Source organism: Netta rufina (assembly GCF_964035555.1).
Source record: "Netta rufina genome assembly, chromosome: 1".
In the NCBI taxonomy this organism is placed as follows: domain Eukaryota; kingdom Metazoa; phylum Chordata; class Aves; order Anseriformes; family Anatidae; genus Netta; species Netta rufina.
Genome location: NC_140123.1, coordinates 63,261,006 through 63,288,132, shown reverse-complemented (window position 1 = coordinate 63,288,132; position 27,127 = coordinate 63,261,006). Strand labels below are relative to the sequence as shown.

Here is a 27,127-nt window from a genome sequence, read left to right as displayed (position 1 = left end):
TGGGAAACAGTCAGTTTTGGCCCAGTTCACCCCACTGCAATCGCGTATCTCTGAGCAGAGTGTTATGGGTTGTAATGGGAGAATTGCATCCACTATTTACAGGTCAATTGAAAAAATAAAAAAGGGAAGAAAAAAAAAAAAAAAGTAAAACCAGAGAGAAACAATTTCTCCTTCTCTTTATCTGCTTAGATAACCGTTATCACACCGAGTATATCTCGAGCCCTGAAGGCACTCTGCAAAATGCGTAATTCTGCCAATCTACGGAGGTGGCCAAGAGAAAGTAGAAGGGCATTTGATAGGAGCCAACTTTCCTGCGGCAGCCTGGCCACCCAGTCCTTATCAGCACTGCTTATAAAGAACTGTATCTGCTGCGGGTTAATAGCCGTGGGCAGGGGCTTTCACTGGTCTAGGAAGTAATCTCGTTGACCTTCAGCAGAGCAGAAGGTATAAAAACCAAAGGAGTTCCCTTGGGCAACTGTTTGGGCACCCCTTGTGTTTCTCAGCTTCTGAGGAGGACGTGTTTGGGGGAAATTCGGTGACAAAATGGCAACTTTAAATGAAAAGAAGACCTGCAGCGAACGGATGGAGAATTTCCGTCGTTTTGTCTGGAATCCCGAAACGAAGCTGTTCATGGGAAGGACCTTGATTAACTGGGGTACGTTCCCACGCACAGGGGTCTCCTCTTCCTTCGGTACCCTTAGAAACCTTGCAGGGGGAGGGAGCGTTGTCCTGATGAATGGGATATAATGTGCTGATGGATAGATTTTTTTCCTAATCGTTGCAAACATCAGTTCTCGTATATGCTTGGGCTGGCTGGTGCTAACGCCATGGCAGCAGCTTCTTCTCCAGACCTAGCTGGGGAACTGTGAGAAAATGTTTTTTGTCCAGTTCTCTGGAAATGCATTTTGTTATTCTGAATTTCCCTTCTAAATTGTTGTCTGTTTAGCAAATCTCCTCTGCTATCATAGTGGGCTAATGCATATTTCAGCTGAGTCTCCCTCTCCACAGCCAAACTTGTGTCCGCAACAATGATGTGTTTTATGAGCTATGTTTTGAGAAGTGCAGCTCTGAACACTTCAAAGAGGGTCCCTGCTCTTCCCACAGACCCTAAGGGTAGCTGCAAGCTCCCAGAAGGTTTTTATTATTTTTTTTTTTTTTTCTGGTGGGAAACTTGTGAGTGCAGCTTATGGGCCATTCTTGAAAACAAAAATCAGACCAAAAGGTGAACCTTTCCCATTTGTGTCTACATTGTGCTCACAGATACAGAAACAGAGCATTATTTTAAATTTCATGCTGTAATGAAATGGCAAGGCGCTGCGTTTTGCAGAAGGTGGTTTGGGATGTCAGAGGCAATACAGGTCTCAAATCAACACACCTGAAATACTGCACTCCCTGATCCAAACAGCACAAGCAGCAGCTTGTCTTTGTTGATGAAATACGTCGGCTTTTTCGCTTAGTCTGTGCGTTATAAGGAGCTGAATGCTCTACAGGGAGAATTTCACCTCCTTTTTCCCCCAGTGTGGATCAGCCTCTACTACCTGGCCTTCTACGTGGTGATGACCGGGCTGTTTGCGCTCTCCATATACTCCTTAATGAGAACGGTGAACCCGTACGAGCCGGATTATCAAGACCAGCTGAAGTCCCCAGGTACAGCTGCTGCCCAAACCATCCCTGCAAAACTTAGCCTCATCCTGAAAACACTTTACCAACTTAAAGCCCCAAGCACTGGGAGGGTCTGGGGGTGTCCTGAGAGATAGGGAGGCCGGGCACGAAGGCTGTTGTCAATTTAAGCAAACTAACGGGTGCCCGGCACCTCTGCTGCTTTGCCTTCCCTTACGAAGGTGTGACGTTACGCCCGGACGTGTATGGGGACAGAGGACTACAGATCTACTACAACACATCGGAAAACAAAACCTGGGAGCGACTGGTGACGACCCTTCAAACCTTTCTGACAGGTAAAAGAAGTGGTGAGGTTTCCTGCCTCACGTTGAAGAAACGTGCTGTCACATCTCCCTTATCACACCCCAGTGCCTGTATCTCCCTCACCAGATCCCTTCTCCCTGTAGAAGCTGCAGCCTGATTTTGGGCTGTGTAACTTCTTCAGGGAGGAATGTTTCTTTCTTCTTTCACGAATCTAGCCTATACCCCTGCTGCTCAGCATCTGAACATCAACTGCACAGGTGACAAGTACTTCATCCAGGACACCTTTGATGGGCCAAATAACACAAAGCTGTCCTGCAAATTTACATCAGATATGCTTCAGAACTGCTCTGGCATCGCAGATCCTACTTTTGGATTTCCAGAAGGCAAACCCTGCTTTATTATAAAAATGAACAGGGTAAGTACAGCCTCGGACTGCAGAGAAGAAACAATTGAGAGTCACCAGGTCTCATGATTCTCCGCTGGGGAGCTGCTCTATAGCCTGCTGCCCCAGTGGTTCTCTCCTGCAATACACAGATCCCGTGGCTTCAGTTACAGAGTGAAGATGGAGCCGTAAATAAAGTGATTTCAGAGATGTGCTTCTTGCACACCTTATTTCTCCAACCTGCAAGGAAAATCTTTTTCCCCAAGGAAAGTTTTTGCTTGCTGCATGCCAGCCAGGGCAGGAGAAATACATGTTTGCAGTGCTCAAGGGACTTTACTTCCTTTTGCTCATGCTGCCACAGGGCACGACCCTACTACTGACAGGATCAAATGGACTTGAGTTTCTGCTCAAGCCAAGGCTTCCTAGCAAGAGAGATAATGACAGGCACAGCTTCTTTGTAATTTTCACCCAACTACCTGCTTTAAGGGACACCCGACTGCCTGGATTTCGGAAAGAGCAACCCTTGCATGCAGGGGATGAGCTGGACTTGCCAGGAGGTGCAGCACTACGCAACCTGGGTGTGTTAAAGCACTGACCAGCCCGGGATGCACTGTCCTGACTCCTAAATATCAACCCAGGAAGTTTTTTCCACGCCGGGTACCTCAAATGAGCTGATCAGTTTGTCAGTGCCTTGTGCAGAAACACATTAAGCAGCACCTGAAGCTCAGTTAACCATTTGTTCACTTTTCCCTCTCGAAACAAATTCCAAGATGACCAAATGTGTGCTTTCTGTTCCAGATTATCAAATTTTACCCCGGCAACGGCACTGCGCCAAGAGTGGACTGCACATACGTGGTAAGTGCGTAAGGCCTGGGCTCAAAGGTTTCGAGCACTGCAGGTCTGAGGGCAAGCTGTGACAGAAAGGTCACACCTCTGGAAATCGGGTCATTCTGGCAAAGCGCAGCAGGAATGTTCTTAGTGCTGGGCAATTTCTGGCACCAGCAGGCATCCTAAGAACAGAAAAAAAGAGAAAAAAAAAAAGAAAATACAAAGAAAAAAAGAGAAAAAAAATGTTCTTTTAAACCACCTAAAATTGTTTTTCCATGCTGCAGGAAAACACAGAAACGTTTGCTATTTGGTTTCCTCTCCCAGTAGTGAAGCTTATGAATCAGAGCAACTCCTGCAGGCTTTCTGCAAATTTCAGCAGATCCTAATTCATTGAGTTCCCACCTGCTACAAAAGACCACTTGGCTGTTTCTCTTGGCAATAGTAACAGCAGGAGATTTCCACTTTTATTTGAAAAATAAAATTGGCACTAAACAGACTGCTGAACTCGCGCTTTAATACACACTCTGCAGCGTTTAACAGCAATAAAACATTTGCACAGGGCTGGCCAACAAATCCCCTCTCTTGCTTTCACAGGGTGATGAGTCTCGCCCGCTGGAGGTGGACTACTACCCAGCGAACGGCACCTTCAACCTGCACTACTTCCCTTACTACGGAAAAAAGGCACAGGTGGGTGCTCATTTACGTCAGCTTGGGTTTTCTTCATCTGTGAATCAGATGAAATGCCCGTCTGATCGTTTCTGTGATCTTACGTGAACTGGAGAGAAGGTTCATTTCGAGAGTTTATTTTGAAACCAATAACATAAAATTGAAGTACCCATTGTTGTGTTTTTTTGTGTTTTTTTTTTTTTTTCTCCTAGCCTACTTACAGCAATCCTCTGGTAGCTGTGAAATTTCTCAACCTTACAAGGAACGTAGAACTCAAAATAGTGTGCAAAATCATTGGAGCTGGGATTACCTTTGATAACGTTCATGACCCCTACGAAGGAAAAGTGGAATTTAAATTGAAAATAGAAGACTAAGCAGCAGCAGCAGAGACACTTCGGAAAGACATCTGTAAAGAGTGACTTACCTGTTACTGCATTCACTCGTATTTATTTTCTATGATTTCCAGATAAATTGACTCAAATTGCAGTGAAAATGGACATTTTCTACTGAAAGGCAACCCATGTAACTAAAAATCAAGATACCACTTTCCGTGTGCGAAGGAGATAGGGATCACCCCGCATGTACATAGCTTGCTTGTGCCTCCGTGCAAATACTTGTGCAAAACAAGTTTCCTCTAAACCCAGCAGGTGTGTCCTCAAAGAAAATAAGCACAGGATCAAAACACCATTTTCATTTACGTTTCAAACCGTAATAAATAATTGATGTAAATACTAAATATTGTAGAAATAATTAGGACAGCTAGAAAAAAAGTTTGAAATAGCACAATGTAATACAATTCTCAATCTGTCTTGTACAAGATGTTTAAATTATAAAGGGGTAAGTAGCAAAATTATCTGTATCCCCATACATTTTTATTTTTTTGTACTAGTCAGCTAAGCCAGATTTTTTTTTAGTTGACAAATCAATGTCAACAAAGCAAAAGAAGTAAACTTGAAACCGGCCTCCAGGCTACAGCTTCTATTGTACCTACCACTTGTCATTTTTGTCCAACAATAAAAACGCTCGGTAAGACTGCAACACCCGGTTACGTCCAGGAGAACTGTGTTCATTTAGCTGTTAGGGGCTGTTGGTTTTGTTTGCTTCCCCTCTCCAACCCTCCCAGTAAAATAGCTTTATAGGGCTTGCTGGGTTACCTGGAATAATCTGGAAAAATGAAAATGTTAAAATTAAATCTTTAAATGAATCTAAAACTTTAGAGGTCTAGCCCTAACAAACAATACAAAGACACAGGGCTGCTGTGTCTGTAGAGTGTATTTAACTTAGATGAAGCCCAGGTTGCTTCAGCCGAAGAACAAACATTACACAGAAAAGAAATCCGACAGAAGAAATCCTTCATTGCCTGGGCACGTTAGAAAGATGGGAAAGGTAAAACCTCACCATTACAACAGTGACATTCTGACACCCAGCTCGCAGAAAGAATCCGGTTGAAGGGGAGTATTTGAACTTCAAAACTAGAAGGGTATTTGAGCCTATTCTTAAAAAAAAAAAAAAAAAAAAAAAAAAGCATTCTGCATTTCAGAAACAATAAGAAAATGCATCCTCATATAGGATTTTTTTCCCCTGTCCTTCTATATTTCAATTTTTACCAGGTCTTTGCCTCTCTTTTAAGAAACTGAATGAAAACCAATTTTGTATCCTTGCTGGAACACAGGTCTCCTCCTCCTGCACATCTTTCCAAAATAATACAGAGAACCATGAAGCAATAAAATATTTTTGATAACCAAAATAGTAATTCGTGCTCAAAAGTAATTCGAGGTTGTCTGCAAGCAGAATGTTTAAATATTATTGTAAATATATCACAGAGAACTGTCCCCCTGCTGTCTCTAACATGGGCAGGTTCTCTGCTTGACCGTATTTGATTCAGCTTCTACAACCTGCACGCTGGAATCAGGCGATGCAGTATTAGAAGCTCACATTTTAGTGCACTACAGCACAGCACAGGAAGAGGCTGAACAGATTTCCCACCTACCAGTATCTGTACAGCCACAGCTTCAGAATTACAACCTACAACCTTACAGAAAGGCCTTTGATGGGACAAACGTAAGGAGAAGACAAGCCTGTCCCCGTGTTGAACTGAAGGTGATGCATTCTGCAGTCAGAAACTCTGTACGCAGGTCCTCCAGGTCCAGTTCTTTAAGAACAATGATTTTCACCCTGAAGTTGGATTTAACTTACAGTCGTCTGAGAGGATTCTTTCTTTACTGGAATTACAGGAAATAACAACGCAGAGCAAGGTTTGTTGCCAGTGTAGTCGAAGTGGACATCTGTGAATTGATCTGGGTATAATTAATATGAGGCTTGCCTAGAACCCAAATCTAAGCATACTTAAACAGCAGAACCGAGAGCATGCAGGTATTTTGTAATACTGCAATAGCACAGCCCAGCAGAATGCGCAAGCATTTCATGTAGCGAGCAATGTAGCCATCAAAGCAGCAAAGAAAAACTTGTACAGTTGTGCTTTGGAGACATCCAAGCGACAGAATTGATGAGACCAAAATGAGGACAGGAAGGAAAAAGGGCCGGACGTCCTGCCCCGGGCACAGGAGGGTGACCAGCAAAACCAGAAGCATGTTGAGGAACAGGGAGGAGCTGAAACCCTGCTTTCTGCAGGTGGGGTAAGCACCAGCAGGGAACGGGGAAAGATGCAGACAGACAGACTGTCCACCTGGTTCTGGGTGCTCTGGGGAAGGAGCTCCCTGATCACCTTAAGGACTAGAGAGAACTCAGCACCAGCTGTACAGTAGCAGCTACTGCACAGCCACAGCTAACACAGCGTCCAGTTGTCATATGCTGAAAGCTTTATGGAAGTAGCAGTTATGATTAATTATAAGCAAGAACTAGCCATTAGCACAATGTGTATTGCTATTGAATGAATTCAGTCGTTTTGAAGTTTAAAACTAGCCCCATTTATCAGTCTTTTAAGCACTCCCACTGCAAGTCTCTAATTCCTTGAAATATATACATGTGCACACAGAAGTACATATATATATGTAATATACCTGCATTCAGCTACAGCATTAGAGATACTTGATTATTGATACTTTTAACCAATACAAATGGGGAAAAAAAAAGCTGTCAGGCTATACAACTCTTTCTTTGATTAGACACTGAAGCAGTGGATTTCAGAACTAAATACATATTTTAAAAATATATATAAACTCCTGAGTTTAACTGGATGTTGATCAACGAGAGACCCTAGGAGCAAAGGCAGTTAGTTTGTGCTCATGGCACAGAGAGAGGGGCAGGCAGTGGTGACAGAGAGGATGGCTGTCAGTGATGGGCTGCCAGTTGCAGCTGTGCAACAGAGATGGGATCCGCTGGGGGAAAAGACATAGGGAAGATAGCACCATTGGCATAAACACCAGTCTCTGTTCTTTATTCTCTACCACACAGAAAGGTTTGGGTTGGAAGGGACCTTAAAACCCATCCAGTTCCAACCCCCTGGCATGGGCAGGGACACCTCCCACCAGCCCAGGCTGCCCAAAGCCCCATCCAAGCCTGGCCTTGAGCACTTGCAGGGATGGGGCACACCTGACAAGGGATTTCTGGGCATTCTGTCTTTATCACAGCAAATACGTAATCAACAATCTTGATTTTCTCTGGCTAATGTTTTGCTCATTGGTGTTGGCACACTTTCTCCAACCTGTAGCAAGAGGCAGGCATGGCCAGGTGAGCACCACGGTAATGCCAGGTGAGCTACTGGTTAAAAAAAAAAAAAAAAAAGCTGTTAGAAGTAGGAAAAGCCTGTGCATATCTATTGCCCTCCTCCAGCTTCACCTGCATTTCTGCTTGGAAGCCTCATCCTAAGGCAGGTGGTCTTCACTTCCACCTGCTCAGCTAACTACCTTTCTTATCATAGGAGCTTGGTAACTTCTGATGGTTTCTGAAGATCAGCCAAGCTTCCATTCATCTTTTGCTGAGTCTTCAGTATGCAGGCAAGCCAGATGAGCCATTTGTAGGACTGCTCACGAGACTGGTATATGTGATTTTCTAGCTTCTTTTTTTTCTAACACTCCTTTTTTTTTTTTTCCTAACACTCTCAATATGGTAACTCAGGCTGGAAGGGACTAGAGCACTCCCGATGTGCAATCCCTACTCAGCTGTAAGGTCAGAGTCTAGCTTGCTTCATGCTTCTATCCTGTCCCACCTTTGAAAACCCTAAGGGTGGGAGTCAGCACTCTCTCCAGGCAACTTTACTTACTCACCCAGCATCCCTGTACAGTACTGCCTTCCTCTTTTCATGTAAATCTTGAATCATGCCTCGGAGTCTTAGAATATAAGGAAAAACTGGAATAATCCTCTTGGACTGTCAAAAGGTGCTTGACAACTATCGCTGGGCTCTGCAGATAAAAATCGCCATTCACTGCCAAAAAGAATTTGAAGCAGCTGACCCACCTGCTACAAGAACATGGCTTCTAGCATCAGCACTGCAAGGAATGACACATCTTTAGTTAGAAGCAAAACATTCAATTAGCCTTCCCCTAAAAAGAATTTTCCAGGCCTGGAAAATTAAGTAATTTTCTTGGTTCTCTTATATTACTATAGGGTTTGATACAATTACGAAGTGTTCACTGCGTTATCAACTGATCTGTAGCAAGCACCAACATCCTTTTTACCACAGAACATGTGTCAGGGCATAATCCCTCAGAGAGAAAAAACATAATATTCCTCATATTTAGCCCAGGGTTTAAGCACATGGAGGAGCCCCTACCACAGACCCTAACTTGTTACTCTGATTTGTCTTTGCAGCAGCTCCCTTTGCGGAAGCATTTAAGCCTGACTCTGGCAGTGGCCTGAGAGAGCAACGTTTCAGTAACCTGTGCTTTGAAGTGAGAGCAGAGAGTGATGTACCAGAAAGGTATATGGAAAATATATGAAGAGAACACGGGAATGTACAACAGAAAGCGAGGACAGAGGAATATGGGATGAAAAGTTAAGACAGCAAGCGTGGGGTTTTAAATAGAACAGCTGGATTAGAGTATGGCCTGACATTCTGAGGAGCAACGGGATTGAAGTAAGGAGACATGAAAGAAGAGAGTACACAGTGTATGATAGTGCTCTTTGCATCGTAAGATATCAAGACCTACAAGGACAAATTGCTAAACTACAGCAAAAAGGCAGGAGGCCCTATGTAGTGCAGAAGCAGTATCCTGAGACAGTTAATTCTAGGTCTTGTGGCGAGAGGAAGTGAAATGTTCTAAAATTACCCTAAAATTAGAAAAACCACAGAGCTTGTTAAAAATGCCCATGCGCGTTTTATTAATAAAAACTAACAGTGCCAAGGTTAAACAAGTCAAACAATTATAGTCTCTTTATATTCCATAAAATATTACAGAAAAGTTTATTTGTGTTTCAATAAAAAGACTACTGTCTTAGAATAGGCAGCTGACAGTATTTGTGCAGTTAATTGTTTGTGAATAGATTTAAAAAGACTACCACCTGCCCTGAAATTCCTTTTATAAAAATGAACTATTAAAAATGATTGACAAATTTTGAGTTAAAAAACTTAAAACATTCTCTATATTTAATTTCAACTTTATAATAGATTACAGGAAGATGCTTATGAAACAAATACAAACATTTGTTTCAGTACATGTCTTTATATGATAGACTTATAAGTATGTAAACAACTATATAATAAAAAGTTTCCAAAGTCTGCCTGTAAGAAATCAGGCAAATTTTACCATAAGCAATAAATCATTCCAAACCTTCAAGACATTTTATATAGCTGCACCAACTGGCAGTAAACATTTGCCAAAAACTCTGTAATTCATGTCCCAACATACAGTGACAAGTATATAAACTTGATGGAATCATAATGTTAGATATAATTTAAGGGAAAATAAGTTCACAACAACATTTCTGGAATTTAACATGTAAAAAAGTAGGACGTATCTTTCTTGTTTGGTTCTTTGGACACTGCATGGTTAACAAAAAAAACACTACTACATTAGCTCACTATCCCTCAAAAAGTGGTATAATCAAAATACACTCCAAATAAATTGCCATTCAGTGTATTCATTTTCCACAGAAGGATAGCATTTTATTTCTCAATGATGTGTCTACAATTTCTTTAGCAAACTTAGCAAGAACATTTGGGGCAAAATCCATTTTCCTTCAAGTAAAAAAAAAATAAAAACAAAAATAAACCAAAACCCCCTAAAACGAGTAAATAAAGGCTCTGCATTAACACACTGGTATCAAAAACACACATCCACACCACATTTAAAAATATCCTACATAAAACAATCCTTGTTTGCTTATCAGAGGTGCAATTTCTAAACTCAGAACTGCTTACCAACATTTTTCTTGAGGGACGGGGCAAAGTAATTTGAGACTTCTCTCCCTAGAACAATTTATTCCTGAAGCTTGCTGAATTTTAACAAAAAATAGTCTACAAGCAAAGGGCATCAGTCGTCATCATCGTTTTCATTAAAATCATCGTCGTCGTCATCGTCATCCCCTACGTAAGAAACTGGTGTTTCAACTCTGGAGCCACTGTACTGAGATCCATTGGAACTCGTAGCCAACATCCCATCTCCACCATTGGAAAAGTCACTGGAAAAAGAAAAAACAGTTGGCATTGCTTAACGATTCTTCCCAGTTTGCTGTGCTTTTAACCATTATCACTGATCTGCTCCATTCCTGTAACAGATCTGCCACTTCTACTTTGTAAATTGTCTTTAACATAGGTCTAAGTTGCTTCTCAAAAGCTCTAACAGTAATTTAGTAACATTTGATTCTAACAGTTGAAGTAATTTTGAAATGTTTCTTACTATGTTTGTTATATTAAACTCCATGGAACAATGAAATCCTTTCACAAGTGCTTTACAAGCATGTTTTTCAGATTTCATTCAAGGTATATTTACTTTTAAGAGTAAGCAGCTATCTAAGGCCCAAAACATTTTTATGTAGCGCCAGACAGTTGCATCACAAGTGAATCGTGTCATCCAGAAGCACTAATCTTGATTTGGAAAGTAAAGAATTCATAGTTTCTCCTCGTTAATTCCTTGTTGTTATATGGCCAACTACCATGCTGTATTATTAAACTGGGTATTTTTATCCTCACTGTGCTTTTCTAGTTTTAAGAAAAACTCTTTAGCATCTTCAATTTTTATCCCCTGTAAGAGTACTATAAGTTTGCCTCTTAGAATAGCAAGTACATTTAGAACATTCACCTTCTTAAATACATTATTTTTCCCCCCATAATACACACACATTGTAGATATGGTCTGATATTTCTTGGTCCTAGAGAAATTAACTGTATTCAGAAGAATTTTATTTCTAATAGTCAGTACGTTTCTGCCTCCATCATTAGTTGCTATTTTGCTAGTCTTTTTATTACCAAGTTTCACATTCTTAGTTAAGATCAGTGAAAAATCCTTTTACTGAAAATCACTGAAATGGCATTTCTAACTTGACAGATACTCATATTTTTTTCAAAAACACATTTTAGTGGTTTTTAATCCAGTTAACACGTATCATCAGCCATGCAGTCTTCTTGTGTTGAACTAACTCAAAGGTTTGGACATCTATCTTTACACAAATTCAAAGTACTTTCAGTAAAATTATATTCCTGTTCTTTAATCTTGAATAAATTAATCCTGTGCTTTGTTTTGAATTATTTGATTTGAAATTGGTGGCAAACTAGCTAACAGTAATTAACCAAGCACATCCCACCTCCTCTCTTTCCACTACTGGCAGAATAACAAGCACCCCAGTTTTTGAAGTACTTCTCTGAAGAAGACAGTACCTTCTCTCTTCTGCTTTTCTAAACATATTTTGTCACAATTCTCACTGAGCTTCATTTCCCTAACATAGAACAGGCTGTGTTGGGCTATGCTCCCCTCACGTTCTTTTGGGCAGCTGTATAAGCTGCCCTCCCCATTGCTGGTAGTCCTGTGCATCCCTTAGCTTAACTGTTTCCATTTTTTCCCAACTTTCCAGAACACAAAGAAAACAATAAGATCATACACAAAATGTTGCATTTTTTTCCCAAATATGTTTAAATGGCTAATACAATTACACTTTCAAAGTACGCTAGATACTGTATCTTTATAGAAGGGCCTTCTTCCAACTTTGAGGGAAGACAAACAGGTGAGAAAAAGCTGCCAGAAGATCACACCTTCAGAGAAACAGAATAAACCCTTATACTGATGGGATATTTTTAGATAAAGATTTAAGAGTTTTGCCTTTTAATACAAATGCCTTAAGGAATATCCCCCAAACTAGGCCTTCCTTAAGAAGTTCAATACAGCAATTTCCCAAATAATTGATGAGGCAGAGACATTGACAATGGCTCTGACACTTAAGTCAGTGTTATAGAAAAAGCCTACATAATCTAGAATTTACTCTTTTCTTCTCATGGCACATGCTCACACAAAGTTAAACAAAGCCACGGGCTTATTGTTCCACCAGCATCTGATGCTGTTTAAAGTCCAAAGACCAGGATTCCGTTTTACACTAGACACCAATGACCAAGGGAGAATCTTGACCAGATAGTGTCTTTAGACAAGTATCTGTTTTCTTGTCACAAATCAGAACTAAACAAAAAACACCTTCAAGATTAACAGCAGCCTGATCGATTTGTTTTCCAATACCTTGAGGAAGATTTCTTTAATGACACTGGGAAGAAGCACCTCTAGTCAAGTTAAAGCCGTGTCTGAGAATAAACTCAAACACATATCCACACCACATTTAATCAAAATACAACCAATTTCACAAAGCATTTCATCTGAAATTAATTTTATTTCATGCTTACTGGTTTTCAAAACGAATTGATAATTCCAACTCACCTGGCTGAAAATCTTGTGCCATTTGATGCAGAACCTGATGAAGATGTGACATATACACTGCTGATTGATCCCTGAGCCATTTCTGTAAAAACAAACAAGTATTATTGCAACAATATTTCAACTCTTCCTATTCAGTGAAAATGCTTAATCTTTTTAGAGCCCAGAAAATAAGTCTTACAACCAAGCAACATATTAATGCTCTACACCCAAAATTTCGTAATTAAAATAAGTGACTGCAAAATTTCAAAATAAATTATACATTTTATGTTGAAGTGAGCAACACAAAAAGTCTTCAGTGTCCTTATATAGTAAAAATAATAAAACATCGTAAAATGAAGCCATGACCACGTTTTCATTTAATACCTTTTCCCTTTTCAGACAAATCAACTATAAGTAATATCTTCATAAAAAAAATTACACACTGAAAAGATCTACTGGCATGGGACAATGCAGAATGCAGTTCTCTGAACAGCAACAGCCTCTTCTCTAAGAATCTCTGTGTTATTTGTTCCCTAACATACACTAAAAAGCACACATTTGAAAACTTATAAATCTACACTACAAACCAGTAGAGATTATTTAAGATCAGTTAATTTCATGGTTTTTCCTTGATTTCCACGTTAAGAAGGAAAACAAATGAACTTTTGGAGTAACTAACCTGTCACATATGGTTCCAAAGCTTTGGGAACCAAACTCCTTGCAATTTTTAGGTCCTCTGCTGAACAGCTTCCAGATTCTAGCCCACAGGCCATCCCCATTCGTTTTAGTACTTCTATATCATCATGAATTTCGAAAGTATTGTCAAAATTAAATAGATACTCAAACCTGTAGGGGAAAAACATCTCGGTTAACTTCATCTTTCCAATCACTTAAACTTAACTAAAATTAAACCTAAAATGCATGTGTAATCTTAACAGATACAGGTATTAAAAGTTTTAGTTAAATACTTAAACTATTTTGCACATTTGATCAATAGTTCTCTAATCCCATTCCTCTCTTTTTGCTGGCAAAAGCCATCTAGTGTCATCTTTTTTTTCTGTTTTAACCTTTTCTTGTAAGCTAATAGTGCTAGCAGAAATGACTGCTACTTTCAGCTTTTACTTAGCAGATGAAAAGCCTATGTTTTTGAACCAAAACCAGAGAACAGCAGTTCTAAAAGCAAAATCCATTTTCAAGTCTGCTGGCTATATTTCATCATGTTAATGGCAAGTTTACACTACCTGGTAAAGTATTACCTAAAAATTCAGCAGAGCTGACTTAGTACACTTTCAAAATCTTTAGACAGTTCATACATTTTAGGTCGCTGTATCTAAGCACAATTATTCCTTTTAATAAAAAGCTTTATGAAGCTCTGTTTCTATTCAAGGTTATGCTTAACTCATCCAAACTGCAAGTTCTCAATCTACAAAAGGTACAAGTATGTTTATTCATACTTCACTTTTAACAATTGTAGATGAACTCTAACATAGATTTAAAACTCAAAGGTGTACCAAAAGCTAGAAAGAAAAACTTCATTTACTCACTTGTCATTTGAAATACTGCAGTCAATCACTGTTTTCTTGCTGGTGTTCACAATGATGAATGGCAAATGGATGACAGAATTGGAAGGTGGCGGCCGATTTGCCTGTTGTTCTGCCTGACGATTTCGCTGAACGAGGTTCTTGAAGGCAATTTGCTACAAAAAGCAACAGTGATATGGGAGTGAATTAAACCTTCAACATTTGGTTAACCTACAAATCCCTCAATGAATACCAGCAACGGTTGAAACATGTAAATGCAGAAATGAACAGAGAAAGTTCATCACATTCCTGAATTTTAAGATGTAACAAGAAACAAAAACTGGAGTATTAAAAATGCAAAATGATAAAAATTAATTGAGGAAAAAAACATATCTAAGAACTACAACAGGACAGATCCTTGAGCAGATTATTGACAGAGAGAAGAGATGACAGTGACTGGAAAAAGCAGGACTCATACAGCATCTTACTTCCACTCTGTTTAGTATTTCCTGCTAGCTACCGTACTCTACAATAATAGTTGTATGATTAATACTGTATTTTTGCTGAAATGGTATGCTAAAAAAAGGCTAAAGTTTGGGATGTGAACATCTGACATTAGGTTTCTGAATCATTTAACTAAGATCAGTGACTTTACTCATTTCTTATCAAAAATTTTTCAGAATGTAAAGTTCATGTTTTAAAGATTTGCAAACTTAAGAACTAAAATCACTCAACTATTAAAACTCAAGTTATATTAAAATCTTACAGAAAGTCACCAAATGAAGCACTTTTATGGTTGTGGAATCAAATGACGTGAACAGGAATTAAAAACAAAATCCAAAGCAAACAGAGGCTGATAGATATCGGAGTTGTAGAGATTGCTGTTCCACAGCTGTCTTTTCTTTCTGCAAGCTCTTCCTGAGATTCTCACCCTTACTGTATATGTGATGGAATTACTGAAGGATACTCTGGTAAGCCACCAGCACAGTGACTTAGGGGATAAACTGCTGCTTCTTACAATCTACTAGGTGAAATCTGGAAAGGAGTTCAGTTACAATTCAGCAAGTGTTCCAGAACAACTAAGCCACCTATACAGCAGGGGCAGCTGAGTTCAAGAAAGGCAAGACACAGGCTTCTTAGATGTCTCCCATCCCTCACTGGGATAAAACAGGAATACACGTGTAAGTTACCTTGCCCTAGAGACAAGAGTACCTTGACTGTACCTGTAGAATGAGTTCTTGTAGTTGAGACTGTTTTTGCTTTATTCTTTCAAGTCTTCTCTGTTTCTCCACCTTAAGACAGAAAGAAGATGGTTAGCTTGTTGGTTTAAAACAGCATTTTCTCCCCTTAAATTGCTTAAATACCAGAGAACTGAAGGCATGAAGTATGTCAGTCATTAAGGTTCTGCTGATGATTCAGAGATCCACCAAGTCTCACATCAGTACTACTGATGGAAACTGTAATAAAATCAGACTTAACACATCGAGGAATAAAGTAGAATATATCAGTGAGTGTAAAAATTCCTTTGCAAACACAAGTTACGCCTCAAAGAGTTATCCAGATTCTCTGAAGGAGGCAAAGAGCACGTGGACCAGGTGGATCCACTTGATACCCTCTACTGTTATTGGAGGTACTGGAGAAGAGATATTAAAGAAATGAAGCTGTTATAGAATCAAAGGTTATGTCCCCACAGAATTAAACACATACCAGATAATAATAGAGAAGACAGGGAACAATACAGTACCAAATAAACAGCTTTCTCAGTGGAGGAAGTCACCAACAGATTCTCATAAAGATTTCTTTTACAGACTATTACTCAAATTATAAAGAATCAGAATAAGGGGATGAACAGCAAGGTGACAGAATTTGCTGTCAATGTTGGGCTATCTGGCATAGTAAAAAGAAGAGCGCTCATCACAAAGTACATAGGAAGTGCCTTTGTAGCACTGTGTGATTAAACCATCAAAATTAATGCTGGTAAATATAATGTGGTATATGTGAGAAACCATAATCCTATTCATGCAAATTTTAGAAAAAGTGACGAGCTCTGAATTACGAATTGCCACTCAGTAAAGTGATCTTCAACTACAATATCTACAAAAATATCAGCTCAGTACATAGCCAGAAATTTTAATTACTTGACAAGGAACAGAGAACATAACACAAGTTATCACTACATCAGCGTACGAACCCTGAAGTTTTGTATCTTAGATTCTGTAGGTCTTGGGTTCCTATTTCAAAAAGGCCACATAAAAGAACAACCATGATAATTGATAGTATGGAATAGATTCCATACCAGGAAATAATGAATAAGTTAAGACTTTTTAGGAAGGAGAACAAAATAAGGTGGGACGGTGAGGAAGATAACTATAAACCAGGAGTAACATGGAGAAAATGAATGACTGGGTCACTATCACTTCCAATCAAAAAAAAAACAAATAGACACCAGAGGATATCAACTAAATAGAGTACGCTTTAAAAACAAACAAAAAGGTATTTCATAAGAAACTCCTAATGCAGCTGAAAATCTCACTGCCATAAAAGATTCAATGTTAAAGGCAAACTTTGTTCAAAATTGAAGACTATTAAATAGAAGGATATATAGACACATCTATCTCAGGTTGTGCCTGAGCCACCAGTTAAAGGAGAAGGCATCATTAATTGCTTTCTCTAATTGTATACTCCTTCCTAGCTTACTGCTATTGTCCAGCAACACACTAGTATAGACAGACCACTCATCTGAAGACAAATCTTTGTTCCTATGTCCTTAAAATATGCACTTAAGAACAAAATGAATGGAGTTAAACAATTCACATGCAGAATGCAGTTGTGCCCGCTTTTGATGAAAAATTACAAGCATATGCTGTCGAAAAAACTGCAAAGGCATGATGTTAATGAAAAAAAGACTAAGTGCTTTTAATTTAGCATTAGAAATAACTGCCTCCTTCCAAAAAAATAGAGGCTTACCACAAATGACCTGAGATATTTTCCTATCACATACACATAAACTACACTTTCTATATTAATTCAAGATACAGACCTTATTAACTGACCCCCATAACCCTTTTTGCATTATTAGGATGTATTTTACCATTTCTGATACTCTTTTTTACACAGAAAATACAAGTTTAAGAAGACAATACTACATGCGTAATGTAGTATTTTGCGTAATTTGTTCCCTTATGAACTATTTTAATTTTTAAACAGTTTAAGGGTGAGGCTAAGCATTTTCAACTGGAATAGTCAAAAAAAGTTTATTATGCTTGACAATTTCACAATATTAGCCTCCCTAAGCTTGTTAAAGAAAAACAACAAAACTTATAAAAACTTTCCAGATACTGTCATTAACAATTTAAATGTCGACAGACCTTGCAGAAAAATTGGAGCTAGAACATTCATGAAGTAATAATGGGGGAAGGGAAGAATCTTGCAAATTCCTTGAGCAAGCTCAACGCATTATAATTTTTGCCATTTCCAAAAATACATTACACTTGTGGCTCAATTATTCCATGGTTAACAGAACCCCTTTCTCCTCTTGTGACTTGCAATTAACAAGTTCTCACTTGGATATCAGAAATTAGCATTCTACGTATCTTAAATGCATGAAATTTCACTGAACATTTTAAGTTGCTTCTTCTGTCAGTACTAATATTATCCCACCCTTCTTTAGAACATTATCAGTCATGGCATTAAATTCAGTAGAACAAGCCATGCATCTTTTTTTTGTTGCTCCAACACTACCGGCAATGCCACACTTTATGAGACAGATTCAAAAACATCAGCTTGAAAATCCTCCCAGACAACTGATTTCCTATTCAGCACACAGAACAGACATCTTCAAACCACTTCACCCTAGTTTTTAAATGCCCTGATTGTCACTCTCTCACCCTAATAATTTTAATTTAAGTATCTTACTTAAATCAAACTCAGATTGATTAGGTCTGTTATATTTTCTTCACCTAGACAGCAATTACATTGGCAACTGAAAAAACAGTTATAACTATCAAACAAAAATGTTCACAGAATTAGGCCTTTTTAGATAGGTTCCAAACTATTTTTCTCAACTTGTCTGCTTCTGTGCTGCCTTTAAGTTCTACAGAGGGGAACTTCACACTAAGAACAAATAAAAAAACCTCATTCTCTTCTGATAAAGTAAACTGACCTCTGTAAACCTCAGTAAGTTTATTATCCTGCAAGCGTAGGACTCAGGATACTTATAAATGAAAAGGAAAAATTCTGCCAGAACTTAGGAATACCTCTGAGTATTAAACATTTTGCTTCTCTCCCAAGGCTTGTACTAAAAAATTTTGACATGTTTATGTAAAACAACTATCAGAAACAAAAATGACCTACAGCAACAAAGAAGGAACGCTGTGTGCATATACTGATTGATAAGTAACACTGCAGATGTATTATTTGTGTGGCATTGGGAGAAAACAATTTGCCTCAGCTTTGACCACCACTACTGCAGTGGAAACGTACACTAGTTATTCACTTTGGTTAACTTCCAATCGGAACCACTTCACATATATTTTAAGTGTTGTGTGGCAGAGTTGCTCCTGACATAGAAGAACTACTTCAAAAAACTATTCAAGCAGTCTGGTTAGATGTGTGTTCTGTAAATACACGTGTGTGTGTGTGGGGAAGTATCAAAAGAGATCCAACTATTCTATCTTGCTATCTCAGAAGATCACATGCAAGATAAAAACATATTCAAGTAAACTTTTATGCAAACACGAAGCCATTGTGAATTTCCTATATAAATACCTCTAAATTCTGACATTCCTGAGCCGAGTTAGTAGGTAGACCAATCCATTTGATTTCCTTCTTCTCCTTAGAGATAATGTTCATGGCCATAAGGACATTTAAGGCATCATAGACACGTCGTCTAATATTCTTCTGGTCATAAGCCTGCTGTAGACATAGTGCATTAATCAAAAACATACCTGTGACAAAAATATTTGAAAATAAAATGTATTACAGTAAATGGGTAAACTTGGGTAGTATCTGAACTGTTTCATTTAGCAGGAGGAAAAGAAATGCAAATCTAAAGAAATTTATCTTCCCCCATTCAGTTCACATATACTCGTCCCCCCCATTTACTTACTGATTCATTTGGTGAAATGTGATTATCAGTGGTACTGAACTCTGCAACCAACTCGTCTGCCACCTCATTATACGAAGTGGTTCCTTTTCTTTGTACCTTCTCACAAACCTTCATAGAGAAATGACGTAAACCTTTGCCATTCTTCTCTCCTTTTTTGTTCCGCTTCCTAAATATACACATAATATGTAATTTAAGAAGATTTGAACTTTGGAATACTTAACATTGCTTTTGCAAATACAGGCACGCTACAGTAAAAAGCAAGTCTTCCCTTTCGTTACACTCCTCACCCCTTTCCAACATATTTTTTTCCTGATATTCTTCTCCCCTCTCCCCTGATAAAACTTACAGTAACAATTCTACCATCTTTATGCTGAGACACAATACAGATTTATCTTTTTGGCAACTCTGCTAGCTCCAGTAGCAGATACATTAACGACAGGGACGTTACTTAAAGAAGTCAGTAAGGAAAACCTTACAATCTTCAAGACGGGGGAAAGGCTAAAATGAGAAGTGAATTAGAACAGGTAATTTATTTTTCTCTCTCTTTTTTTTTTTTTTTTTTTTTTTTTTTAAGATAGCCCATCTAGTCTTGCAACAAAAGCCTATGTTGGTTGAATATTGTTCCAAGTCTGATACTGACTGAACAGATACACTTGTTGAACTCACTTTACCGGTTGAGCACCTCTCCTATGAAGAGACGCTCAGAGAGTTGGGGTTGTTCAGCCTGGAGAAGAGAAGGCTCCAGGGAGACCTTAGAGCAGCCTTCCAGTATCTAACGGGGGCTACAGGAAAGCTGGGGAGGGACTCTTTGTCAGGGAGTGTAGTGAGAGGACCAGGAGGCTTTAAACTAAAAGAGGGTACGTCTAGATTAACCATTAAGAAGAAAATCTTTACCATGAGGGTGGTGAGGCCCTGGCACAGGCTGCCCAGAGAAGCTGTGGCTGCCCCATCCCTAGAGGTGCTCAAGGCCAGGTTGGATGGGGCTGTGGGCAACCTGGGCTGGTGGGAGGTGTCCCTGCCTATGGCGGGGGGTTGGAACCAAATGGACTTTAGGGTCCCTTCCAACCCAACCCACTCTATGATTCTATGAAGCTGTTACAAAAGCTTCAAAGTTACTATAGATGAAGTGTAATGATTTTTTCTGCATGTCTTTCACATAAAAAGTTCTGTGTAACTTTTAGAGAAATCTAAGTATCAACAGAATTAGTATCAAAAATAGAACCTCTCATTTTCTCAAATGCATCATAATTCCAAAGTAGAAAATCTATGTGTAACAGGACACTGACGATAATTTGTCTTAAAACAACTACAGTTAATGAGAGACCCTTAAAATCAAACTTGCACAACAAAAGACATAACACCACGTTCATTGTATCTACAATTTATCTGCAGTAAAGACTTCATTCTGATTTAGAACAATTCTTCAGGATATACTTTTTCCATCTGAAGTATACTGTCTTGTCTTGGAAATAACCCAGCAAAATAGAAATGCCAAATTAAAACGTGAATCAAATCAGGTGAATTCTTGTGTCCTTTTAGGAGCTGAATTCTCTAAATCCAAGTAACATGAGAAAATCTGTCAGTGTTTACAGAAAATATTCTACTTGCTTGTATGACAAATGAGCAGATATTCATTCCTGTATGACTATGCCTATTTTTAATATAGTATACTTCAATGTTGAAGTGCTCTTAGTTGAAAGGTAAGTAACCTGTCCTTCTCACACAAACCACCTGAAGATTACCATGCACTATCACAGTGAACATTCAGAACAAAAATTTCAAGCAATTTATTAATCCTTTGCAACTTTTATTTAGCTCACCCAGCAGACCACGGCGAAGAATCTGCAGTCTGGTTCTGTGATACAAAATGTGTATTAGGTGTATGTGGGCTTCCTACCAGGATAGTATTTGGCGCTGAAGGTCTCTGAGGTGTACTGATAACCTACAGCAAAGATAAAATCATTTGGAAAGTAAGCATAGGTATTCCAAGGTATTCAGATGCTGCAATATTCAAGTGATGTATTATCCAAGCATGAATAATACTTTGTTTCTACCCACTTCTATTAGATGTTTTCAACTTATACACATTAGCATAAAAATCTTCGGACTACATGTTACACAGTTAGAGCACTCCCTAAGTAATAATCATTTATGTTTCACCCTTCCTAAGCAAGCTTTTCATGCTTTCTCACTTACTGCAGATTTTGGTTTTAGACAAGAGCATTCCATTTTCCTTTAGCTACAGCCTGCCTCACCAGTAAAATCTAAAGTTTACTCCCCAAGCTAGTTTCAAAAATTTAGCCTTTGCAAGAATAAAGTAGAAAAACTTCAAAGTTGAAACAAAACCATCCAGTTAAAATGTTTCCAATCCTTACAGAAAGCCAACCACTCTCCCCTACTATTCATAACCAAAACTGCTCATTGTTGAAAACAGAATGAGGGTGGGGGATACAGAACAGGCACTGGGTGTATGTGAACCAGTTCACTTTCTCCCTGGGAGGAAAAAAAAAATAAATAAATAAAAACACCATCAATTTTGCTACTGGCAGTTCTCTGCCAACTACAGACCAAAAACTTTAGCTGTTTTAACCTCCTGTTTTAGGCCATTTCTGACAATGTTTTTAAGAAGAGTTGGAATGAACATCTCCAGGCATATTTGAGATGTCTGATCCCACTGCTTTGTTTTTTGCCCTTAGATGACCACAATTCCTGAAGCCACCCCCCAGCAATTCTGTCCACAACCTTTTCACTTTCACTGATCTCATGAAAAAAAAAAGTGTCTGGTTCACCAACATCTCAGAATGCCATGAGGACAGCCAGTGTGCTGCTCAGGTAACACAGACAACAGAGAAGAGAGGAAAGCTCTCAGCCAGTTTTTATTCTTGAGGATACAGTTAGAGAGAACTGGTAGAAATGACAACATTTTTCTTGCAGAGGCTAAAATTAGAGGGTCCCACCCTACTCCCTTGCTTCCCATTTCCACAAACAAGCCCACCATCACCTTGGTGCCTAACACATAACACAGTGCATAAAGATGGGAAGCCAAACCCATACAGAGGGAGGGAGGGGAGCTATAAAACTCGGAGAAAAACAAACCATTTGGCAACAGCAAACACTGGAAATCTACTGTGCTCAGTAGTGTCGTTAAACATTCAGCAGTACAAAGAAGTAAATGGATGGAGATAAACCCACACTCATTTCTAGAATGGAAAAGTGAAGTCTGTTTAGTAAATTCAAAACCCGCTCAGCATTCCCAATCTAACTCATAGAAGTCTGCAAACTAGCCAGAATCATATGCTTTCAGGTTATACATTTAAAAAGTTCAACTTTTACGCAGAGTATTTAAGCTTATATGTTATGCAAATGATACATATCTCAGAGAGAAACTTAGAAATACAAGATCTTTCCTTAAAAAATTCTAATAATTTCTCTCATGTGTTGAAAAGTCTTCATATAGCAAACAACCACACGTTAAAACTCTATACTGTTTTTCTGTAGAATGGAAATAAACCTTACAGATAAAAAGGAACTTCAACATGGCAGGGATGTTTGTTTTTTAATAGCCATTTTAAATCTAATTACTCTTGCAGTTATAAACAGGTGATTTTCATGTTTTTCTGAAAGATGCATCCCTACAACCTCTTAAAGAGGAGGACTGCCACATAGGATTTTGGATTAAAAATGTACAAATTCTAAGCCTATCATCTACCAGTAACTGCATTACATTGTTTCCAAACACATCCAATTTCTTTCAGTATTTGAAGGACACAAATGGCGGAGATACTCCAGGACTTCAGAGATAACCGGTGAGCCTCTCTACTTTGTAAGCAAGTGAAGGAAAACTCCTTAACAAAGCAGCTGCCTATACCAAACATCTTATCAAATCTGAAGCAGCAAGTATTGATATTACAGAACACCCTACAGCCTAGAGTTTCAGATTCTGCTAAAGAACTACTTGGTGCTATTGGCTCCTTAAAAGGAACATTGATGTCCCTAACTTTCACAAATGAGCTCATAAACAGGAAAGACTGAATGAAAAAAATACTGAGTTAGGCAGTACTGAGTCACTAGGAACATCCTAAAACAAAAGCTTATGGGTGCAATTATAAAAGACAGTTTTTTAAGGAAAATAGGGAGAGGAGAGGCAAAGAATGCAGAAGTGAAAAAAGAAATGTCTGCTGTTCTCTAAAGTTTCCTGATTTACAGGGAGAACGAGATTGCAATCCAGCTTCTTAAGAACCACTAAGATCAAGACCATGGAAAAGAACAGCAAACAGCAAGAGTCTACACAAACCACTTCACTGTACTAAACACTGTCCCCACGTACATTTTCCTGCTAAGAAGAAATCAGACTGCCTGAACAAAGAACACAGGCTCAGGAAATTAAGTACTTAAGCATTAAAAAACTGGTTTTGCCAGTCAAGGGTTAGAAAGTTGAACAGGGTCACAAGCCAACTCAGTAACTCTGATCCTCAAGAACATTTGGCTTATTGACAGAAAATTCTTGCTGTCCTTCTAAATCATAAAGCCAGAAGAAATTTATCCAGGGTTTCTCTCTCTTTTTATATATACATAAAATAAAAAACTCCACCTCTTCTTTCGTGACATATAACCAAGCATTTAATTTTGTATTGGTAATAACAGCCCATACAAATATGCTGTGATACGGGACCTTATTTCATCAAGATTTATTTTTGTCTTATTCTGAATATTTGAGCAAAGCGATAAAGAACTTATTACTGAGAATGTGAATTTCACATAGCTATCATACTACCAAAGACTATTATATTAAGACTGGTTCTTTCAGAATCAAAATTTTTAATAATCTTACCATGCAAAATTAGTCATTATAATACAGATGAGCATTTGTCAATTTAAATATGTGATTTGTATGTGTAAATATACACACACAGATATCAAAACAGATTTGCATGCATTTATTTACTCATTGTTCAAAGTTTAAGAAGGCATCAGATAATTTGTCATTTAATTATTAAACCGTGGCTCTGGTACTTTGAGAAAAGTTTTTTTGGTTTGTTTTTGTTTTTTTGTTTTTTTTTTTTAAGTTACCTTTCACTTTCAACATTAAAATCTACTATGTACACAGCCTAGCAATAAAACCTGGAAGAGATAACCCACATGTCATTACAATCTATGATCTATACAAAAACCATCTTCCTCTTACTGCTGGTTAGTGAAATTAATGCCTAGCAACTCTATTTCCTTGTTTGGAGTATTTATTTACAAACTGTCTCCTACTAAAGAGGCAGCATCAGTTAAACTCATTTTAATGCACTCTAGCTTTCAAGTAATTGCTGGAGGGAGTTAGTTCACCACCACCACTGGTAGTTCAGCACAAATGATCTGCAATTATACTGATACTTCGCTACTCAAGTATCTTCAGTCTGTCTCAGATGGGCCTCCTCACATTATGTGAAGCTCAAGGAGTTGAACATAGTTCATGTTGCACTGCTGCAATTCAATTAAGAACACTGGTGGATGTAGAGGTTTGGTTTGGTTGTCGTGTCAACCTCCCCACCTCCAGGCTCTCTTCGAATTGACAGCCGTACCAGAGCAGCTATCTGAGCATGGTCACAGTTTCAAAGTATAGTCAATAAGCAATTATACAGATAGAGCAATTATACAGATAGACTGCTTATTACAGAGAGAGTGGACTTTCCACAACATCTGTGCAGTTAAAGTGGAACAGTTATAGGCAACCACAGTTATAAAACAGTCCCTAGAGCTCAGAGTTGGTCAAGGGAGATGGAAAACCGCTCTTGTATTACCAAATGTAAGAAATTAAATTCTAGATGTTTATACCTTGCAGTAGCTTTCCAGAAGATGAACTGAGACCAACTCTCAGTTGATCTTAATTTTGACCAATATAGAAATGACTTCTCACAACCCATGTATTATCTACTGCATTATTAGGTTCTGAGTCCTCTAATTTCACATACCTCACACTCAGAGCAGAAGCAAGCACTGAAGCAGAAGGATATCTAAAATCATCATTAGCATTAAAAAATGTAGTACCGCTTTCAATTTTGTTCCATCTGACTTCAATCTCAGTAAAAACGTGCTAATGGAATTAAATTTACATGTCTCTATGACAGAATCTGGAAGAGCCACTGATTAGAAGTGGCAACATTAATGAATGATAAGGCCACCTGAATATTCAGGTATGTTGATTTGACAGTCATCTTTGCATTTCTTTCTGCACATTTGTTCTAATGTAGTAAGTCCATTAAAATTAGAAACATTTAGACAATCTGCACATGACAAGTGATGCCAAATATCAATCTACAACTCAGATTTACAGTATGTGTAATCAATAAGAAAAAACAATGCAAAGTCTCCTTACCACTTGTTGTGTAATGTTGACATTAGACTGTCCAAATGTTTTTGGCAGGAGCTGCTTTCCGAGTGTATTTACTGTAGAGGGATGTACAGCCAATAGAGAAACAACTCCTAAAAACAAATACAAGTACAAATCTTCAGGTCAGCCACATTGTATTATTTTAGCAACTGCAGTTTCAGAGATATTACCAATGCATATTAACAGAAACTAGCTCTGAGCTCCACAGAGAGACAACATAAACGTAGCATTTATGCATCTGAAGAAAAAAAAAAATGTTTAGAACAAGATTCTTAGTATGTTGTCTTAAACTTCCTCCTGTGTGACCTTACAGCTCAGCAATCTAGTCTGAGCATGTTTAAACTCCTCATACTCCAATTTTTCTCCCAAAGAGAGCTAACTGGTATCTGATAGAAGGATTACCCTCCTTGTCTACACCCTTTCTTTTGCAGCTATTGAAACCTTTTCCCACACTGCCCCAAAACCAAGCCCAATTCCCCAGCATACAACATAGCCTTCTGAGGCATGCTGGTCTGTAAGAGGTTATATTTGGTTAGCACAAGCTTTTCCAAGAGAGTATTCCCAACCAACTTTTAGGTACCCTCTTCCAGCTGCAGGGAATTAAAGAACTGAAGCACACAAGAAACCAGTACTTGAGCAAAACACATGCAACACAGTAGACCAACCCTGCAGGGAAAGCTGCTCTCTTCCTGTTCACAAGCCATCCATAGTCCCTGTTGATGGTTAAGCCTTAAGCCACATAAAACAACAGTTGAACTACAAAAATTCTACGCCAGGTGTCTGTAGTGACTTAATGCGCCATACCAGTCTTTACATAAATAAGCAACAAGGACTGAAAAAGAATCATGGGGCAAATAAGGTGAGAAGTTTGACAGCTCTTTCCCTGTCAGAAGGGCATGGCACAACTCCCATTCCTCTTTTTTCCTTTTATCCAACGCAGAGACAATAATTATTGCAATAGCTGCATCAGGAGGAACCCTGACCAGTCCTTGATGCCCTCCATCCCTCTTACGCATGCAGGTAGTCAACAAAAAGTTGGAGACAATCCCTCCTCTCCAGAAGGCCTGCGTTTCCAAGCTGCAATTACTGTACCGTGACAAACTGACAGCTTCACTCAAGAGTTATTTTCAGCCCCACAAAAACATAGGATGCTGTAGCCCATCATTCTTTCCAACTTATGAATGCTCCTTCAGAGTCACACAAGGAAGGCTGCTACGCCTTCTTGTTCCTTCAAGTACAGCCATCAGTATCATTGTTTTTCATTTCAGCCTTCCTCTTTGCAGGATGCAGTAAAAAGCAGTATAAACTATTTGGACTAGTACTGCTTGTGCATCTTTGCTCAGCTACTCAGTGTGCCTTTTTTTTTTTTTTTTAAGGCTTCTAATTGCTTGAAAAACAGGAAAGCAAACTGAAGATTCCCCTTCCCGTATAAGAGCTGCAACTGGTTCCCCAAGTTATGCCCCCTTATCTATTTGATCTCTCATGTTACAGTGCCTTTTCCTTACCTTTGATGGTTCTTGTTGCCTG

At 38.7% G+C, this 27,127-nt stretch overlaps 2 protein-coding genes across 4 annotated transcripts in view; one reads left to right on the top strand and one right to left on the bottom strand.

Annotated features, from left to right (window-relative positions):
• Window positions 1-543: 543 nt before the first annotated feature.
• ATP4B (ATPase H+/K+ transporting subunit beta) lies at window positions 544-4,173 on the top strand (the record flags this gene model as incomplete). The annotated part of the gene is made up of 7 exons (XM_084292000.1): window positions 544-655; window positions 1,519-1,647; window positions 1,842-1,955; window positions 2,139-2,338; window positions 3,104-3,160; window positions 3,728-3,820; window positions 4,012-4,173. 7 exons carry the CDS (start codon window positions 544-546, stop codon window positions 4,171-4,173), a joined length of 867 nt encoding a protein of 288 aa, XP_084148126.1.
• A 4,889-nt stretch (window positions 4,174-9,062) lies between these two features.
• The window catches only part of TFDP1 (transcription factor Dp-1), a 40,973-nt gene continuing 22,908 nt past the window's right edge, over window positions 9,063-27,127 (bottom strand). For 2 of the 3 annotated variants that reach the window (XM_084292602.1, XM_084292601.1), the window contains exons 4-12: window positions 25,586-25,692; window positions 21,042-21,163; window positions 19,222-19,387; window positions 18,882-19,028; window positions 15,338-15,406; window positions 14,139-14,290; window positions 13,274-13,440; window positions 12,616-12,697; window positions 9,063-10,378 (exon numbers count right to left, since the gene is read on the bottom strand). In XM_084292602.1, the coding sequence (XP_084148728.1) occupies window positions 10,231-10,378; window positions 12,616-12,697; window positions 13,274-13,440; window positions 14,139-14,290; window positions 15,338-15,406; window positions 18,882-19,028; window positions 19,222-19,387; window positions 21,042-21,163; window positions 25,586-25,692 (1,160 nt within the window). In that variant the 3' untranslated portion in view covers window positions 9,063-10,230. The remainder of the gene's footprint in view (window positions 10,379-12,615; window positions 12,698-13,273; window positions 13,441-14,138; window positions 14,291-15,337; window positions 15,407-18,881; window positions 19,029-19,221; window positions 19,388-21,041; window positions 21,164-25,585; window positions 25,693-27,127) is intronic. The other variant, XM_084292603.1, reaches the window with a different exon arrangement.